The 19,824-nt window shown below is 33.2% G+C and overlaps 3 protein-coding genes across 5 annotated transcripts; 2 read left to right on the top strand and 1 right to left on the bottom strand.

The window, feature by feature from the left end:
- Positions 1–1,999: 1,999 nt before the first annotated feature.
- On the top strand, positions 2,000–8,541 carry LOC11418945 (NAD-dependent protein deacylase SRT2). Of its 2 annotated transcripts, none has more exons than XR_003010550.2 (11): positions 2,000–2,167; positions 2,555–2,597; positions 2,692–2,929; positions 3,059–3,124; positions 4,043–4,088; positions 4,681–4,841; positions 4,945–5,074; positions 6,366–6,530; positions 7,628–7,755; positions 7,929–8,023; positions 8,119–8,173. XR_003010550.2 is itself a non-coding variant. In XM_003602611.4 (11 exons), exons 1-11 carry the CDS (start codon positions 2,144–2,146, stop codon positions 8,167–8,169), a joined length of 1,152 nt encoding a protein of 383 aa, XP_003602659.1. In that variant the 5' UTR covers positions 2,002–2,143; the 3' UTR covers positions 8,170–8,541. The 2 variants fall into 2 exon arrangements, 1 of the variants encoding a protein (XP_003602659.1); XM_003602611.4 differs by having other exon boundaries at positions 2,002–2,167; positions 7,924–8,023; positions 8,119–8,541.
- A 2,142-nt stretch (positions 8,542–10,683) lies between these two features.
- LOC11421270 (ribonuclease 3-like protein 2) lies at positions 10,684–14,498 on the top strand. The gene is made up of 3 exons (XM_003602610.4): positions 10,684–11,249; positions 11,917–12,293; positions 14,119–14,498. Exons 1-3 carry the CDS (start codon positions 10,767–10,769, stop codon positions 14,291–14,293), a joined length of 1,035 nt encoding a protein of 344 aa, XP_003602658.1. The 5' UTR covers positions 10,684–10,766; the 3' UTR covers positions 14,294–14,498.
- A 2,396-nt stretch (positions 14,499–16,894) lies between these two features.
- Positions 16,895–19,214, bottom strand: LOC11424996 (RNA polymerase II transcriptional coactivator KIWI). 2 transcript variants are annotated; one of them, XM_024778007.2, is made up of 5 exons: positions 19,089–19,214; positions 18,819–18,999; positions 18,600–18,705; positions 17,362–17,384; positions 16,895–17,243 (listed from the first exon to the last, which is right to left on the bottom strand). In XM_024778007.2, exons 1-5 carry the CDS (start codon positions 19,142–19,144, stop codon positions 17,184–17,186), a joined length of 426 nt encoding a protein of 141 aa, XP_024633775.1. In that variant the 5' UTR covers positions 19,145–19,214; the 3' UTR covers positions 16,895–17,183. The 2 variants fall into 2 exon arrangements, with proteins under 2 accessions (XP_024633775.1, XP_003602657.1); XM_003602609.4 differs by having other exon boundaries at positions 19,081–19,203.
- Between the last annotated feature and the right edge of the window lie 610 nt (positions 19,215–19,824).

The raw sequence follows: 19,824 nt of genomic DNA, 5'->3' as shown, positions 1-19,824 counted from the left end.
CATTTCGTCATCCAAAAATCATATAAAACAAAAAATTATTGAATACGATAAAAATTTGTCTTGTGCTATTGGTTGTGTTGTCTTGTCTTGTACTGTTTTGTCCCGTACTTACTGCCTTGCAAACCAAACACTTTATTTTTTTTTTTTTTTTTGGTCAAGAAAACTCTTTAACTTTAAACATGCTTCAAATTAAATAAGATAAATGATATTTTGAAATTAAAATTTGACATCAATTTCTTTTAAGTAGCCTGGTGTTAAAAATCCACTTGTTTGAATAATCAAAGTGTATGAGATTCGAACCCAATATCTCTATTAATTGAATTAAGCTTACGAAAGTAATTTGATATCAATTAAATAATTGTTGTATGATATAACAACAAATTAAATAATTAATATGTTTCTTAATGACACATTTTAATGAACTCAATTTAAATATTTTGTCTTGGAATGAATCTTACATGTATTCAACCCTGAAATAACATATCTAATAAATTGTTTTACGGGTTTAATTAATATAATATGTCAGTATATAATTATCTTACACGTATTCAATGATGTATTCTCACGTCAAATAATGAACACGACAACTAATGTGTTTTTATGTTCATTAATTGGTATGACAAACATCATTGCATGCATGTACAAGATGATTATACACTGACATAATATACTAACATGAATCTTGTTTCACATACATTAATGCACAATTTTAATTTTTAATTCTTTAATTATAGAGGTAGGATATTTTGACTCCAAGAGTAAATGTAATAACTTACTCCAAATCTTGATCTTTAATTTTAATTTTGATTAATAGCTTAGATTAATTAACATAGTAGGCTTTAATTTCATTTTCTATTGTAATAAACATTTATCACCATAAAATAACAAAGCAATAAATATCTTTTAATTCATTGATTTTTTTTTCTTCTCCCATTACTTTTTTTTGTTATCACGTTTAAATAATTTTTGAATCAAAGTTTTTTATTTGACCATAATTTTTCTTCTTCTCCCTTCACTGTTTTTTACGTTAAAAAAAAGTTGCACATATATATTTTTTAAAGAAAATGATTGTAAAATTTTAAGAATTTTATATTTATTCTTCTCCCTTTATTATTTTTTATACGACATATTTTATTTGGTTTCTTCATTATAATCCTGATCTTTCCTTATATTTTTTTTTATTTGTAAAAACACACATTTTTGTGCTAATCTGTCACGAAAAAAATACAATAGAGGAAGTAACCTGATCTTTTCTTATATCCAGTTCATTTACAATAATTGCATAAAAAATAAGCAAATTGGTGTATTTTCTTATATAAATAATGACAAAATAATCATCTCCATTTTAATTTGTTTTTGTTGTCATAAACATACATAGATGATGATGATGATGTTATTTGCGAAAGAGCTCAGGAGTTCAACATAATAGTGAAGGAACATGTGAATCCAACATAACATAACAAGAGGTAAAAATTCAAAATCAAATTTGTAAAAATTTCAATATCACGTAAAAAGGGTGTATTTGTTCACACATTATGCCACTCTAATGCCTTATAAATCACTATGTTGTTGATCCAACCATGACCATTAACCTAAATAATTATTTTAACGTGAAAATAAAAAAGCAATGGAAGAAGAACAAAAAAAAAAATCAATCAATTAAAAGACATTTATTGTTTTGTTATTTTATGGTGATAAGTGTTGACTACAATAGAGAATGAAATTAAAATCTACCATATCAATTAATCTGATCCATTAATCAACATTAGAATTAAATGTCAAGATTTAGAGTAAGTTATTACACTTACTCTTGGAGTCAAAATATCCTACCTCCTAATTATATTCCGTAGAAAAAGTTGTTACATGTGTCGGTCTCATGTCAAACACTAACATTTTTTTTAACAACTTGCATTTATATAATTATTTATAGTAGAAAAAAGAGACTAAGATTAACGTAGAGTTAGGTGAGGAAATATAAAAGAAGTGAAAGAGAGGATGTAAAAAAGATGTAATAGGCGGTAGAGAAGTATGTAACGTGGAGGAGTCGGTGATAACTCAAAGCAAAGAGGAGAGGCGACGATTTTACCAATGAGAGCACACCACAGAGTCATCATCATCCCTTTGAATTGAAATATCATTTTCAATGTCTCCCTCTTCTTCTTTCACCGTAAGTTCCCTCTCTTTCTCTCCATGTTATGCAATTCCTACTTTAATCAATGAATGAACGCCGCATAAACAACTTATTATTATTATTATTATGATAAACACACACTTTATGTATAACAACTGTTTAGCTATCTTGGAGAGCTTGTGAACATGTCTCACAAACACCTTATGAACGATGTCATTAACTGTTTTCATAAGTTCTAAATTTTCACAAGTGCTTATGCAAGAAAATAGGCTTAAATGCGTTAAAATCCAAACAGGCCCTATATTCACTAAGCATCTTCAATCTCTTGCTTTAATCTGAAAATCATGCTGATCTCTACTCTGTCCTGTCAATTAACTTGTAACTATAAATCAAGTGCTTCATAAATGTTTCTTTTTCTTGCAGTCCCTTGTATTTGCTAGGAAAGTGCTAGGGACTATTATAACAGGCATGTTCCTTTCCACATTAACCCTTACCTATTACTCATAATTTGTGCTTTATTTCACGAACTCTACCACTCTCTTTCCATTTCATTCTCATAGATATTGCTCTTTGTCCGAGTCCAACAACTCAAAGCTGGAACTTATCAACAAAAGGAGGACAACTCGTAGCGTTTAAGGGCGGTGCAAGGTTCATCCAAACATCTTGTCGAATCTCTGCACCTGGAACATTCCCAGTAAATGATGGAAAACCACAGTTGAGGGATAAGAAGGTAGTTCCTGATGCAGATCCTCCTAGTACCAAAGATGTCAACCTTTTGTATCAATTTTTTGAAAAAAGGTTATTTTTCAATTTCCCGTCATATTTTTGGTTGAAAATATATTTCTTAGTGTATACAACAAGTGCTTATATAGTTTACATTTTCAAAATAAAACATATCCCTAACTGAGTTTCAGTTTTAATGTACAGTACCAAGCTCGTGGTATTGACTGGAGCTGGAATCAGTACAGAATGTGGCATCCCTGACTATAGAAGGTTCTCACTTTTTCTTTCTAGTATCAATTATTAGGTTAACCGAAAAATTTATTTAGCAACACTAGACCACGGAGTTATGCTCAGAATTGCTACCTGCTATTCCCAATATTATTATATTTGTAGGATCTTATAAATGTTGTTAATATAGCATTCATTGAATGGTTCACTTGTTTTCTATTTTGATTTTGTGCACGGTATAAGAGTGTATTTTGCTTTCATTGCAAATTGTGATCTGATATTTATACAGGGCCCACAAAGTTTTCTCAGTTTTTTCACACTTTGTTTGATATGTAGGTGAAATGATATTTTGAAAATTGGTATTTTGCTTTCATTGCAAATTGTGATCTGATATTTATACAGGGCCCACAAAGTTTTCTCAGTTTTTTCACACTTTGTTTGATATGTAGGTGAAATGATATTTTGAAAATTGGTATTTTGTATTTTTGGGATTTCAACCTTTACATTTAATAGTAATGTGCTCCATCAGTATGTATTTGTGGCAAAGAGGGGGGAGGAGGAGGAGATGATATAGTGGCCGACAATTTAAATACTTGAAACCATACGCATGCATGAGGTAGCTATTGAAGGGGGTCACCATCTATCAAAGACTGTTTACCAGTGCCATCTCTGATCAATAGCCACTGTCTTTTAGTGGCCTGAGTCAAAGAGATGTACCTTTCTCGTTGTGTATGAAATTTATAAATGCTGTCATGAACCAATTATCCTAAAATCTTAAGCTCTAAAAGTGAAGATTGCATGGCCTTTTTTTGTTTGTATCTCTAACATATGCTCATCCTTATGGAGTTTCATATTTTGCGAATATGGAATGAATTACTAAAATTTATTATCATTGAGGCTGGATTGCTAACTTTTTATTCTTCTTCCATTTCACTGATTGCAATTTATTATTTATTTCAGCCCTAATGGTGCTTATAGTTCTGGTTTCAGACCAATAACCCACCAGGTGAGCTAAAGCCACGGTCAACCAAACTTGCTTCTTTCTATTGTTGGGTGATGGTTCCCAAATACAGTGGGAAAATATCACCAACAAAATGAATTGATAGTTAATGATAGGAAAACATAGATCTCTCGCATTTAGATACCATGCTACAATTGGTTTCTTTAATGGCGTAAAATTTCTGAAATATTATGGTCCAATGAAAAATATCTGCAATATATAATAGTATCTTTGATCAAGATTTTTTGAAAGTGAATAAAAGTTGCTGTTTGGGTTAATTGAATACGATATTTGCATCTTGACAAAGGAAAGTCAAGCAAGAAAACATAGGGAAATAAAATTCTCTTCATCTACAAAAACAGAAAAAACTTCAAATATAATAAGTGATTTAGAATTTGGCATTAGCACATTTATATTGAAGATTTATAGCAATGCGGTGAAGGAGGGAAAAACTCAACTGGTGATTCATGCCAAACATAGTCATGAAAACTAAGGAATTCAAGGATTGACTACATAATCTCAATTCTCAAAATTATTTTTTCAATTCCATCTTATTATTTGAGTTTAAGCTCTGCTTTCTTTTGACATTATTTAAAAGGAGTTTCTTCGTTCAACCCGAGCCAGGAGGAGATATTGGGCTAGGAGCTATGCTGGGTGGAGGCAATTTACTGCAGCACAGCCATCTGCTGCTCATTGTGCTTTGGCAGCTTTCGAGAATGCCGGCCGAGTTGATTTTATGGTTACCCAAAATGTTGATAGGTATCTAGTTATTTGTCATTATCAATGATGCCTGCTTAGGATACTTGAGATATTACGTTTTCATGCAAGCCTGTCCTATAGTTTTGTTATATCTTGTTTTCAGGCTGCATCATCGAGCTGGTAGCAACCCATTAGAATTACATGGGACTGTATATAATGTAATTTGTATAAATTGTGGATATTCCCTTTGCCGAAGCTTATTTCAGGACCAGTTGAAGTCCCTTAATCCAAAGGTCAGCAATTTGGGTTTATTTTATTGGAAATTTGTGTAGTGAATGAACAAATGCTTAAGTGATTTCTAAATTTAAACAATGTTGATGAAGTGGTCTGACGATCAAAGTCATGATATTCGAAAGATCTAATATGTTGTCATGTAGAAAGATTTAAAACTTAGATGAGACATAATGATTCTTGGTGGATGATAGCTGCAGTATTTCAGGGCCCCGTATGAGGGAAGTGGGTCAAATGGGCTGTTAGAACAGCAGCAACCCCCCTAGTCCAGTATCCAACAGGTTTATGCTAGAACTAGACGGAATAGGAAAGGCAGAGTGGGTTTGTTGGGATTATCCATGTGGCAGAGAGTGAGAGAGAAGTTAAACAGTGTAGTGTGAGTCAGTTATATAGAGTATTGTTCTCTGTTGGATCTTGGCTCTGTGGGCATTAGAATATTCATCTTTTTGCATTTATCAGTTACTTTCATCAGTAATATACTGTTGTTTTTCCATTAATGATCTAATTTCTCTGTTAATTACTACTTTTTGAATTGGGTTTGCATCATAGCATGTGTGTAAAAACTAATTGTTGATGTTTTGTTTGGGTTGGGTTTGCTCAATAAAAGGTTTACCTCTTCTTTTATGTTCTCTTAAATCTGCTGAAATAGAAGTCTTAGAATGAGAACCATGGAAATTGTTGGGTCTCATCTATCTGCTGCATTACTTGGGGAGAACGGCAATCCCATGAAATGGTTTATACTTTACAGGTGCATTATGAATTGAAACTTGATTGTTGGGAAAAATAAATAAATTAAAAAGTAGAAAGAAAATGTATAGGAAAAGACGAGTATATCCAGTGAAAGCTTCCAAATGGTTTGGACTTTGGGTAATATTACTGGCTATTAAACTTCTTCTGCTTAACCAGAAAGAATAGAGATAAAACGAAAATTGAGTGAGTGTGTACCATCTTTAATCTTGCAAGCAATACTAATATTTGTATAGCATATACTGAAACAGTCTCTTAAGTTCCGTTCCTCAAGAAATATGTTTAATAGGTTTCAACCACTTATCATTTCTGATCACATGCGTCTAATATGTGGTCTTTCAATTGAAAGTTGGAAAATATGACTTATGTCATGATTGCCATTTTAAAAGGATAAAAATTGCTTCATCCTTTATTAATGCTTTATTTTATCAATCCTTTAATGTAATAGTTGGAACTTTTGTCTCAAACTGTAAGACTGCAAAAGTTTCTTCTGATTTTTGCTTTTTCTGCTGAGTCTAATTTTTGAAACATTGTGTCCTAAACCAGTGGGCAGAAGCAATTGAAAATTTGGACCATGGAAATGCTGGGTCAGACAAAAGCTTTGGAATGAAACAAAGACCTGATGGTGATATTGAGATTGACGAAAAATTTTGGGAGGAGGATTTTGCCATTCCAACCTGCCAGAAGTGCAACGGCGTTCTCAAACCTGATGTAGGTCATCTTGCTTCTTTCAGTTGAAATATATGTCGGTTATTTGTGTTGAGTGGATACTCGAACCTGTTTATTTTGTACCAAATTATTGTTCTTCATAATTAACTTGTAATAACCGGGGACAAGAGAAACATATGCTCAACTTATAGTTTATAAATCTGATAGAGTGGAGAATATATGAGCCCCTGACCGCATCTCTCATGCACAAAAATATAAAGGGTAAAAAGAAAGGAAGAACTTGTTAGACTTCTTATTATGGTAGTTATTTTTTCTTGGTGTCAGTTATGTATAGCAATTATGGGTTATGTGTGTTTCTGTTTTAGAATAAATATAGAAAAGAAAGGAGAACATGATTATGGGATAGTTTTGAATGGTTTTGGGAGGGAGAGACCAAGCTCTCGAATTTCTTGGATGGTATCATAGTAATTGTATATAATATCTCTTTTCTTAGTTTATCTGTGAATTCTACATTATCTATAGTGTGTGTATTTCTGTTTGTTGCAAACGTTTCTGCCATCGATAAAAGTCAGTTTCTGCAATTAAATTGTATATTGGTACCGGTTTCTATTAGAACTATCTTGAAAAATGTTTTCTTGAAATTTAGTGCATCTGAATCAACCTGTTTGTTCCATTACATTCTGGATGTTCTGATAACTTGTTGAGAATATATTAGGTTATAGGGGTATCCTTCCTAGACAACTATTTTTCCTGTTTTGCTTTAGCTAGACCAAAGTTCCGATTATATCGCCATTTATGTTGTGCATTCATCTGCTTGATTTGGTTTTATGTGAAAACATTGATGTGCGCTCTGCTGCATCTTTTTCTTAGTTCCTTGATGCTGACCTATCTTTTCTGACATAAATACATGGTGTGTTATTGAACTTGTGATATTTCATGATTTAGCCTGAAGAAACAGACTACAGGTGCTTTCTGAACAAATTAAGTTATTTTATGAATAGAGATATATTAGGTGAATCATGTATCTGATTGTTGTGTCTTATTATGCTAGCAACACATGGGCTCTTGTTTGAGTAAATTAAACGTAATTGTTTACAATGTGTTCTCAATGTATGTTTTTATTGTAAATAATTATGAAGGTTGTCTTCTTCGGTGATAATGTTCCTAAGGAAAGAGCCGATATGGCAATGGAAGCATCTAGAAGTTGTGATGCTTTTCTTGTACTAGGGTCGTCTGTGATGACCATGTCTGCTTTTCGACTTGTCAGGTATTTACAAAATTGCATAGGCCTTTTAGTGACAGTGTTCGGATGAACGAGAGAGATACTGAAATAATTTATTCTCGAACTTCAAGTTATGAAATATTTTTACTGTCTGTGATGAAATGACTAACTGCATATTTGGTATCATTTCATTCCTAAATTGTATTTTCACAGGGCAGCTCATGAGGCTGGTGCAGCTACTGCAATTGTCAATGTAGGTGTGACACGTGCTGATGATTTTGTGCCCTTGAAAATCAATGCACGATTGGGTGAGGTATGGCTTGAAAAATTATCTGAAAATTCTTAATACTGCATGTTTACTGATTAGTAATTACTACCCAAATTTGAACAAACTGTTGCATTGTGCAGATATTGCCAAGAGTACTTGACATGGGATCCATCAGCGTACCTTCTGTGTAATGATAATAGATGTACAAATTGTATTTGAACCCTGTGTGTTGTTTGTAGTGTAGGAATGTCATTTTCCGACCATAATCACCTTCAAATGAGAATGCCAGCGTGTAGGTAGGAATGTCAACTTCAATATTCATGAGCTTTCAGAGTCTGGAGAAACATGCTAAGCTTTCAGAAATAATATCTGCAAGAGATTATGCTTGTTGGTGCTGTTTTCATTAAATAGCTTCAAGTCAATTGATTTTTAGTTATCACATTGTCACCGGTGACCTGAAAAGTTACTTTAAATTCAGTTACTTGTATGTTATCTTATTACGTGTCTCCCTTGTAACTGACTGAAGAATTTAGTTCACATGGAAATAAAGTAATTGATATTCATGTTCTGTTTGCTTCAATGTTTTTTTATTTCATACCAATTGTGATCAACTTAAATTTTCCTTTTTTTTTTTTTGGGTGCATGACTACAGATATGTAGATGCAAATTTTTGAAATTACTTCGAACATATTCGCAGCCTTCTTTGAAACATGATCAAATTTAAACTCATTTAATAACCGTTAATTAAAATACTAACAAATTTAATTTAATGCTAATATGTAACATTGTGCTATAGTATAGCGGATTTGTAAATTGAAAAAATGTTGATCACGTGAGTTTGGCAAACAAAGTCATGATATTGAAAAGATCTAATATGTTGTCACGCAGAAAGATTTAAAACTTAGATGAGACATTGATTCTTGGCGGATGTTGTAAAAACTAAATTTTGATGGTTTGTTTCGGCTGGGTTACTCATAAGAAGGTTTACTTGGGTCTTAAGAAATATGTTTAGTAGGTTTCATCCACTTATTATTTTTTATCACATGCGTCTACTATTTGGTCTTGCAAATAATGAAAGTTGGAAAATATGACTTACATGATGATTCTCAATTTAAAAGGATAAAAATTGCTTCATAATTGAAGTTTTTCCTTCTCAAGACTGCCTAGGGTTCTTCTGAGATTCACTTTTCTGGAACATTGGGTGCTAAACCAGTGAGCTGAAGCAGTAAATAATTTGCACCTGGAAACCTTGTGTTAGACAAACTTTGGAATGAAACAACGATGTTCTCAAATCTGATGTAGGCCTTCTTGCTTCTTTCAGTTGAAATATTTGACTGTTTTGAGTGTATACTTGAACCTTTTTATTTCATACCAGATTATTGTTCTTTATTAATATTAACTAGTAAATACTTGGGACAAGCGAAGCTTAAGCTCTATTCATAATTTATAAACCTGAAACAGTTGAGAATATATGAGCACCTGACTCTATCTCTACTGAACAAAACCAAAGGACAAAAAGAAGGAAAAAACTATCTTGAAAAAATGTCATATTTAAGTGTACTGCAGCTGAATAGACCTTTTCGATTCATTGCATGAATGTTCTGATAAGTATATAATAGGCTACAAGATTATCCAACGCAACTATTTTTCCTGTTCGGCTAGACCAAAGTTCCAATTATGATGACCATTTATGTAGTGCTTTCATTTGGTTTTATGTGAGCACATTATATTGATGTGTGCTCCGCTGCATCTTTATCTTATTTCCTTGATGCTGACCTGTCTCTTCTGGCATAAGTTCATGATGAGTTTTTGGACTTGTGATAATTCATGATTTAGCTTGAAGAAACAGACTACAAGTGCTTTCTGAACCATGTATCTGATTGATTTGTGTCTTATCATGCTAGCAAGGATATATATGTGCCTTATTGCATGTTTAGTTTACTACCCCAAATTTGAACAAGTTGTTGCATTCTGCAGATACTGCCAAGAGTACTCGACACGAATAATAAGATATTGTCAATGTAGATGCATGGAATGGAAATCCGCTATACTATAGCACAATGCTATATATTTTATTTTTGGTCGAGTAGACATTAAATCATAGTTGTAAGCAAGCAATCCTGGAATACTAGACCCTCTCCAAGCCAAGCATATTTTCCAACTCAATTAATCACTTAAATCTTCAAACATATTTTCGAACTAAATTTTTCCACAGCAGGATATATATTTTCGAACCGAATAATTATAATATTGCATACAGTACAATTATTTTGACATGCAATGTCCAGAGGTGTGTGCTCAACAAACATGATTTGAAAAACAATAAATCTATTCTGACAGACAATAAACTTATTTACAGAACAAATATATTTATTTACCACCGTATTTTCAAACCCAATAATTATAATATTGCATACAAATTTACAATATAATTATTTTTGACATACAATATCCAAGAAGTGTGTACCCAACAAACATTACGTAGAAAACAATAAATCTATTATGGTTGCCATGACAAAATTACCCTTACAAAAAATTTAAATTTGTTAAAAAAACATTTAAGTTAATATTCATATTTTTGTAATTTTTAATTATAATTTCATTTTTGAAAAAAAAAATCAATCTATATATTTAAAATAATTTTATATGAAAAAATTGATGGTTTATTTTCTTATGATAAGAATTATAACAACAGTACATATCCATTGAATTTGGCGTTATCACATCACTGTCGGAGACCGTACCAAATCTAAAGTCATACTGACACACATTCACAGAGACAAAGAATATGAAGATGAAGATGGAAGATTCTGTTGCAGCAGTGGAGAAGATAATCGGGTACACCTTCAGAAACAAGAACCTTCTAGAAGAAGCTTTAACCCACTCTTCTTACCCCGAATCCGTTTCCTATGAACGTCTCGAGTTCATCGGCGATGCCGTATTAGGCCACGCTATCAGCAACCATCTCTTCCTCGTTTACACTAACGTTGACCAACGTCAACTCTCTCTCCTCCGTTCCGCCAATGTCAGCACCGAGAAACTTGCTCGTGCCGCCGTGAGTAATTGTCTCCACCGTTACATTCGTCTCAAAACTCATTCTCTTGCTGAACATATTAGAGAGTTTGCTGCCGCGGTTGAGCAAGAGAAGGGTCGTGCTATTGTTTTGTATGGTGGAGCAGTTAAAGCGCCGAAGGTTCTTGCTGATGTTGTTGAGTCTGTTGCTGCTGCTGTTTATGTTGATCTTGATTTTGATCTTAAGAAATTATGGGTGGTATGTATGCTTTTCTTTAAGTATGACACTCGTCGTGTTAGAGTTCATGTTTCATAGCCTATATTCAGGTTTACATACATTGAAAGGAACATTGATTATAATCCAGAAACTAAGCTACAATTAGACCTTATTAGTTCATTATAATTATAATTATAATGAATCAATGGCTACATTTGCAAATGATTCTTATAGGTTGTCTAAAAAACCACTCGTGTGTTTTGACTCAACTATCAGTTTGTAGATCACCACATATATGTTGCTTCCTATAAACAGGATTTAGAGTTCATGATGTGGGAGTTGAATTTACCATGCTGTGTATCAATGTAACCATGTTTTTTACGCAACTTTTGGTATATCGGTTAGAATGGGATAGTAGGGGATGTTTTATGTTTGTTGCATTTGAGTTAAAAGTTTATGACCATGTTTTTAAACAACATTTGGTAAATAGGTTAGATGTTGTATTCGGTGTTTGGTACATTGAAGTTAAAAAGGGTGGATGCTGGGACATGGTCTAGCTTAATAATAGTTGTACACAATGAGCTTGTGTATTATCCATGCTGTCTAAACTCTTAAACTATTCTTGCATATGTTGGATTTGAAATCATTTAGTTGCTTTGACCCTACAAATTTGTCACTACATGATAAATGCTTGTAATTTTGTCGACAGGTAATAAGAGGTCTTTTGGAGCCAATAGTAACACTGAATGATCTGGAACAAAAGCCGCAACCGGTGACAATGCTCTATGAGATCTGTCATAAGAATGGGAAAAAGGTTGACATAAGACATTCGAGGAATGGTGACAAAAGCACTGCCAGTGTCTATGTTGATGGAGAGTTGTTTGCCGTGGCTTCCTCTGATCAGAAGGACATTGCAAAGCTTGATGCTGCCAAGAGTGCTGTGCAGAAACTAGAACGTGTACTCCCTATCACTACCACGACGCCCGACAATTGTAAAGGCCTAGATGGTACCTTTGAGATTGAAGAACCCAAGCAGAAGTTATACGCACTTTGTGGGAGGAAAAAATGGCCTACTCCAGTATACAGGTAAACACTGCTAGCCTGCCATTGTAATTTGCAATGGCTTATTGAGAGAAAAACATTCATTTATAGTCCTGATTTCTGTATATAAAAAGCGCATATTCATGTCTTCTGGTTTCCTCTGGTAGAATAATTTGGAAATATATGGCATCTTTGAGAAACCAAAAAATGATGAGGATGGATAAGAGTATTGTTTGTTTTTTTGTTTTTGTTGAGGATACCATTTTCGTTGACCGGAACAGTTTTAAGTTATAACTTGCATTTGTTAAGTACCTTCATACCTAGATACAGGTCTAGACACATAAGAAACCTGCTTGCAGCATAGAACAGAAAACTCGTCCATGACGGAGTCTTAGAAAGTTACTATAATCAAATTTGGATGATAACTGATTCCTTCCGGTGAATGATTTACATTTATTATTAAGTCTGTCTCAATTAGAAGAAAACGCAGACTGATATTATTTCATCTAATCAAGAGGAGACAAATTCTAGATTATAGGATCTATCAATGATTCTGCATAACATAAGTTTGGACAATTTCTAAGTATTCAAACGGAAATAAGAAACTTAAGATGCCACTAGCTAAATAAAGGAGATACAACTATAACAGATATCATATAACAGATGCTATATTTTATTTTCCTTTTTCTACTTGTTATAGATGATCTGTGCAACCTTGTTCTCTACTCTGAGTATTTGATGTCCCGTCCCTGGGCATTTCCAGTGGCGGAGCCCTTCATTGGCTGGCCCACCCGGAAAAATTAAAAAATCAATGATTATATATCTATTTTGCGAGATTTTATGCAATTTTGTGTCGGTTTTATGTTTTGGTTGATTCAAATTCCTGCAAAGTGGTGTAGTGGCCCACCCGAAAATTTAAATAATTCAATTATAGGTCTATTTTGCGAGATTTTATACAATTTTATGTCGGTTTTAGGTTTCGGTTGATCCAAATTCCCGCAAATTGGTGTAGTGGCCCACCCGAAAAATTTAAATAATTCAATTATAGGTCTAATTTGCGAGACTTTAAACAATTTTTCAATAGTTAATTTTAGTGGCCCACCCTAACATTTTTTTCTGGCTCCGCCACCGCATTTCTCTCTTTAATATTTCGAGAAATTACTAAGTATGGTCAAAGATTTTAAGTTGGTTAGAAACCAATTTCGTTACGCCACACAACTTGTACGAGCATTTTGTATGTTCGAGTGGGGAGATCTGGAATAAGAAACTTCGTAAAGGGGATTGGTTGGTGTGGCATGCTTCTCTTTGGGTGGTTTGGAAAAAATTAGTTGAGGAAATTAAAGTGTTGCATGGCAATGGAGTTTATCTAGATTGAAGATCCATCCATGTCTTTTCTATGAATGGAGTTGGAACCCGAAGGATTGTCTTTTGCGTTAGGGGAATTTTGTTTTGTTTTTTGTTGTGTTGCTGTGCAGCTGCGGGTTTGGGGTCTGGCGCAATTACTGCCTGCTATGTTGGCTACGGCAGTGCTGCTGTCATGACAGTAGTATTTGGTTTGATTTTTGGGACCGCAAATTCGGGCCCTTTGTTCAGTTTCGTCTTTGTCCCCTATCGCATGCCTTGTATGATATTTGGTGGTTTAATATATGATTCAAAAATAAATAAAATATGTTGATGTAGTAAAACTTAAGCATCAATCATCCTAATACGCGAGAAACTTGGCAATAATTATTTTTGCAGTGTTGATATTTTCTAGTAGCTAATTGATCTTCATTGCTATTTTCAAGCTGTTCTTTCAATTGATTTGCATGTGTCAAGAATTTGACCCTCCTTGTAAACTGATTTCTTAATTCTCTGTAATGTTTCACAGCATTGAGAGAGACGAAGGTACTCCTCAGAACAAGATATTTGTCACTTCTGTTCAGGTAGCCACTCCAGATGGTACACTCAAAATGTTAGGGGAAGAAAAGTCTCGAGTGAAGGATTCACAAAACTCTGCAGCTTCCTTGATGATTCGGGCCTTACTGCAAGGCCAGTTAGTGTGACAATTATTGTATTTATTTCAATTACATATGTTAGTCACTATTATTTTTAATAACATGTTAGTAATTACTAAATGTTTCGTTTGGATTCGAATTCATGATCTCTAACTTCTCAACCCTTAGCTCGAACCAAACCGTATACATATTTAATACTTGTTTATTTTATAATTAGTATAAAAATGTTGCATTTCACGTGTTTTAAACAAAATTGATCTTTGTCGTTTTATAATTTTTAAATTTTTAATATATTATTGTATGTTGTATTTTTCATCAAATCTATTATTTCACCGTGTCTTTATAATATTAGTATTTATAACATAAATTTACAATTAGTAATTTGGATATTCAAAAATCGGATTTGGATCCTCTAAAGTGACTGAAGTGTAAAGTGAAAAATCAAGGGTGGTTATTTTAACAAACTCGTAATTTGTTAATTAACGGATGATATTATTCACTTTATACTTTAACGTGAGTTGTTCACTTTAGAAGAGTTGGAATCAAGGAAAATCAAACTTAACCTTGATAGAAACACACTTCAAAGTAGGCATGGCAACAAAATCCATACCCGTGGTTACCCGTCCGAATCAAACCAAATTTGACGGGTTTTCCCCGTTTTGACTGGGTTTGGGTATGGGTATGGGTTTTCCCCGATCTCGAAACACGGGTATGGGACGTGTAACAGGTATATAGGTACCCACCCCGAACCCATACCCAAACCCGTCCCAAATATAAAAAACTACTTTATGTTGATATGTTATGTTATTTTGTTTGATAATTGTCATGTTAATAAAAACTATCATTGATATTTAAAGGATCAACTAAATAATTTTGTCTAACAAATGTGAAAGTGAGCTTATTGTTGGATAATGTATTACAACATTGCTCTTGGGGATGCAAAAAAACTTATATTTTTTATTAAAAAAATTATTCAATGCGGGGACGGGGACGGGGATGGGGCGGGGATACCCGAACCCGTCGGGGACGGGGATGGGATTCAATTTCTCATCCCCGTTGGGTATGGGTAGGGTAACGGGTAAGTATATGAGAATCGGGTATGGGGACGGGAAAGGTAAAACTCGTCCCCACCCTGCCCCATTGCCATGCCTACTTCAAAGTCTCAAACCAGCATCATCGGATCAAAGCAGATTCAAATTAAACCACATTAATTTGAACCGTATCAAAACTTTTATGTTTATCATCAAAAACCAAAAGGGATCGCATATAATTTTATTTTTGAATCAGATAAACTTTTTTCCTCACTATCGATTCAAACTCCATTGTGAACACCCTAATTAATACAAGCATCATATGAGTCTTGCTACTGTAATTAACATACTTGTAACTCTAATTTTTGTATGGATCACTTATAAACAATATTGAATTATGACGTGCCTTGATCATATTCCATTTGAATTATTTGACAAATAAGTGAACATTAGTTTAATTGTCCTATTTACTATGAAAAGATATTATCCTACTATCGGCAACTTGGGGTATGAAATCGCAAGTCCTACTTGATTATTTTAGTGGTTTGTTCATAAAATCAAGATAGCTCTCGTCTTACTCTTATGTATAAAATGGATTAGGACAACACAGTTTCAACTGCAGTAACCTGCGGTAATGAGTTTTAGCCACACATACTTTTTTTATTAGAACATGCCTCCATTAGGCGAACTGGCTAGCTAAGTGAATTGAACAAATGTTTTATGTCCAGGCACTGAACACACGTTTCACAAGTTATGAAATTATACAACTAATAGAATTCTTGGTTTACCCAAAGTTAGGAATATTTAGTAATTTAAATTGATTAAGCTGGCTACTAATGGACGTTAATATGTTTTTAACAGAAATTTTATTCGGTATTTAGACAGGAAATTATCAGTCAATATATGCATATACATACAACATTAATCAATGGATTTTGCTTGCACACAGTACAAGTCTAGTCTCTTGACACTCCTACTCATTCTCCATTTTGCTTGTACACAAGATGACGACTCCTTTCGTAACCAAATCAAGAATCCTATATAAAATACTCTCTATCCTTATATAAAATAATACTGTAGTGTATAACGTATGGCGAAAATTGCAGGGAAAGAAACGAGGGGAAACAAACATACGTATGAAAATTATGATATGAAGATCAAAACGGATTTAATTTTTTTTAATGAAAATTCTTGCACATGCTTTCATCGCTGTAACGTATATTGTTGGCATATGATTTTAACTCACATGGCAATTAAATATATATAATACGCAAATACAGACTTGCTTATTTTTCTTGTTTAAACGTACCTGTATTTTTATTATATTAAAAATGTATTCGGTTAAAATTGTTATAAAACAAACTCACAAAACCGTGCCTTCTACTGTGTTATTGAAGTTAAAAAACAAAATTAATCATATTTACTTTTTTTACAAAAATATTTATTAGAAAATAGTTTTAGAATGATTTTACTAGACAACTTTCAAAAACTAAGGAGTTAAAACAGAATCAAACAAGCTCGAAGAGATCATTTTCAATTTCAGTCCGTAGTTCAAGAAATATTCATTTTGTTATCTATTGCCAATATGTATAGCAAAAAAAAAAAGAATCATTAAAAATGCAAATTAAAATGAAAAGATTAAAAAACAAAAATATCTCCACACACACCTAAGCCCAAAATTCAAAACTTTCAAGTTTCAAGATATTAGCATTAGCAAATAACGGAACTATACGCTAACCAATCAACACTTTCTTTACATGCACAGATGCACTAATAACCACATGTTCAAATCTCAAATTTTTGAGCCTAGGTTTGGATCCATGTCAGGTGCTTCTAATGATTAATAAAAAACTAAAGAAACCCACAGATAGTGTTTGGACTAGTAATTCCATTTAGTGCACAAATTCCTAAGATTTCTCTTTGACTGCATTGTCAATTTCTTCAATGTGATCACGAAGCACAATCCACTGCACACAGAAGAGAGAGAGACAGACAGACAGACAGACAATTAATCAATGAATAATGGGTTCAAATCTTATAAGTTGTAAGTTGTAAGTATACAACATCAATAGTTTCAAGAAGTACCTGTTCCATGTTCAATGAGATACCTGAAAACAAGTGAACAAATGTCATTGTAAATTCTTTACATAAATTCAACGGCCACCACCAAGCAAGATAACTTATGTTTTCAACAATAAGACAGCAATCAAGGTTTGGTAGGAAAGGGAAAGGGAAGCAAGCACGCCTAAAATTTCCAACACAAATGCAGTTCACAAAGCCAACATACTCCAAGCTTATCTTAAAAATCTATACCATCATTAGGATTTTGAATTTCATCTATATGATGCAACAAAAGTTGTGTTAACCAAAATTTCCATAAAATTGAATTGGAGACAATTTTCAAAACTGATAAACAAAATCAGGTCCAGTGTCCATTCACTTGATTAAACCAACTACAGTATTTTCAACTTCCTAAAACTACTTCCAAACTTTCCCAATTTAAATGTTTGCAAATAAATGCTTACAAAAAACACGCACACTTACAATCAGTAGGAGTCCTATATTTTTCTCACAAAATGCTAGAATTTAAAACGATTTAAGCCTAATAAAATCTCATTATGAAACACACACAATTAACATAACGAGCTCCAACATAAGTTGGCCACCACTTTCAATCAAAACTCAAAAGAATCAAAGAATATTGTTGATAATTAAGTTCACAAGTTATCTATCCAATACAACTTAACACCATTTCATAATCACCGATTCAGTTCACTGGCAACACAAATCAGATCAGCACACACAGTACAAGTCAACAAGGATCAAATAATATTGCTGATAATTAAGTTCACGAGTCATCTATCCAATACAACTTAACACAATTGCCAATTGAGTTCACTGGCAAGACAAATCAGATCAGCGTACACAGTACAAATGGATAGAGCACCTAGAACATCATGCATCACTAAGACCTATGTTGTTAATCTCAAATAGTGGCGAGTAGCACAACCCCAAAAAATGGTATCGCAGATAGTAGAATTGCCGCTACTCTTGAAGGTCACGCTGCACTGCTATAGTGCATGATTGACAACATCGAATACTACAACTTATGGAAGTAAAAACTGCAGTTATCATCAACTTGAACATCCTATGATCCTATTCAACATTTCAAGAATCTCTTCAAATAACAAACTAGGCAACCACGATATAAAGATACCATTCTATTTCAAAACCCAATCAATAAGCAAATAAGCCATTAAAAGATTTCATAAACAACGAAACGGAACCATGTTCACAGATTCATGAGAAAATGAATCCGATACCTTTTTTGCCAGGCAACTGCTTGCCATCTTTGGTGTAAAATTCGCGAATGTCAACCCAAGGCTGTTTGTTCCAGGTCCTGACGGAAACCCTCCTGTTCTTCCCAATCTGTGTGAAACGAAATCAATCAATAAAAATAGTAAAAATTACAAAACCCTAAATTTCAATAACAACAACAAGAAAACCCTAGTAATGGAGTTGGGGGTTTTTGAGGAACCTACCTCAAAGACGATGTCACCAGAGTCATCTTCAGTGTCTTTCTTGGCGGTCTTTTTGGGAGGCGCGTGAGATTCAGTATCGTCCTCGGAAGCGTGGTCGAGTTCTTCCCTCTTCTTCCCCTTTCCAGTTCCAGACATTTTCTCCAAAACTGTGAGCGTTGATTTCACTCGCGGTGTGAGGTAACTGTAACGTGATTTGAGAGAGTTAGTGGAATTGAATACACGGAAGCAGAAATTGGAAGAGCGAAAAGCGAAAAATCAAAACCTAGAAACCTTTTTGGCGCCCAAACGGTTGTGCAATGGAAGAGCCAGTGAGTGAGTCGAATCATGTTCAACTCTCTTTTTAAAGAGAGAAAACAACCCTTATGTTCTTTGTGTCAAAAAAAAAAAAAAAAAACTTATGCTCCTTAAAAAAATAAAAACTTAAATGTTAAAAATAAAATAAAAAAATCTTATAGAGTTGTTTATTTATAGAGTAATCCACTAAATTAGTATATGTCTTTGTAAATCATTTTTAATTTAATGATCGACTCTATTAATATCTTAAACTACTCAATTAAGTTTCTGCCTTTATGTTTTTGTCACATGACGAAGGATCTAATTGAATTTTTTTTTTATAAAGATAGACTATTTTGAAATATTAATATATTCGAAAACTAGTTCGATAATGACTTATAAAGACATAACTAATTTGATGGTTTAATCTTATTTATATTTTAGAGTGCTCTCAGTCATTAATAATCGCTAGATCATAATGTAAGTTAAAATTTTTACATTGTTTTCTTAAACTCGGTATCTGATCCAAAAACCGATTATATTTTATTAACTCGTTTAAAAGGAAATGATAGAGCACAAGATAAGAAACCAAAATAGAACTAAAATCTTAAATTACAACATATTCTTAAATATTTTTTTATTACAAGGAGGGCCAAAGGCATGCATATTCTTAATTTTGAAAGCTTTATATTTTATCTTTTTTACTTGTGCATTTAATGCTTAATTTCTTTGT

Source organism: Medicago truncatula, chromosome 3, assembly GCF_003473485.1.
Source record: "Medicago truncatula cultivar Jemalong A17 chromosome 3, MtrunA17r5.0-ANR, whole genome shotgun sequence".
In the NCBI taxonomy this organism is placed as follows: Eukaryota; Viridiplantae; Streptophyta; class Magnoliopsida; order Fabales; family Fabaceae; genus Medicago; species Medicago truncatula.
The sequence above is the reverse complement of the archived record's forward strand: the minus strand, read 5'-3'. Positions and strand labels throughout refer to the sequence as shown.

What these genes read in the sequence shown, in the direction of transcription:
- LOC11418945 (XM_003602611.4), top strand. Translation starts at nt 2,144, where the DNA reads ATGTCTCCCTCTTCTTCTTTCACC. An exon ending in GGCATCCCTGACTATAGAAG is followed by an intron (nt 3,125 to 4,042) that starts GTTCTCACTTTT and finishes TATTTATTTCAG; the next exon opens with CCCTAATGGTGCTTATAGTT. An exon ending in TGAAGTCCCTTAATCCAAAG is followed by an intron (nt 5,075 to 6,365) that starts GTCAGCAATTTG and finishes GTCCTAAACCAG; the next exon opens with TGGGCAGAAGCAATTGAAAA.
- LOC11421270 (XM_003602610.4), top strand. Translation starts at nt 10,767, where the DNA reads ATGAAGATGAAGATGGAAGATTCTGTTGCAGCAGTGGAGAAGATAATC. An exon ending in ATCTTAAGAAATTATGGGTG is followed by an intron (nt 11,250 to 11,916) that starts GTATGTATGCTT and finishes TTTTGTCGACAG; the next exon opens with GTAATAAGAGGTCTTTTGGA. An exon ending in TGGCCTACTCCAGTATACAG is followed by an intron (nt 12,294 to 14,118) that starts GTAAACACTGCT and finishes AATGTTTCACAG; the next exon opens with CATTGAGAGAGACGAAGGTA.
- LOC11424996 (XM_024778007.2), bottom strand. Translation starts at nt 19,144, where the DNA reads ATGATTCGACTCACTCACTGGCTCTTCCATTGCACAACCGTTTGGGCG. An exon ending in CTGGTGACATCGTCTTTGAG is followed by an intron (nt 18,706 to 18,818) that starts GTAGGTTCCTCA and finishes CGTTTCACACAG; the next exon opens with ATTGGGAAGAACAGGAGGGT. An exon ending in GCAGTTGCCTGGCAAAAAAG is followed by an intron (nt 17,385 to 18,599) that starts GTATCGGATTCA and finishes ACTTGTTTTCAG; the next exon opens with GTATCTCATTGAACATGGAA.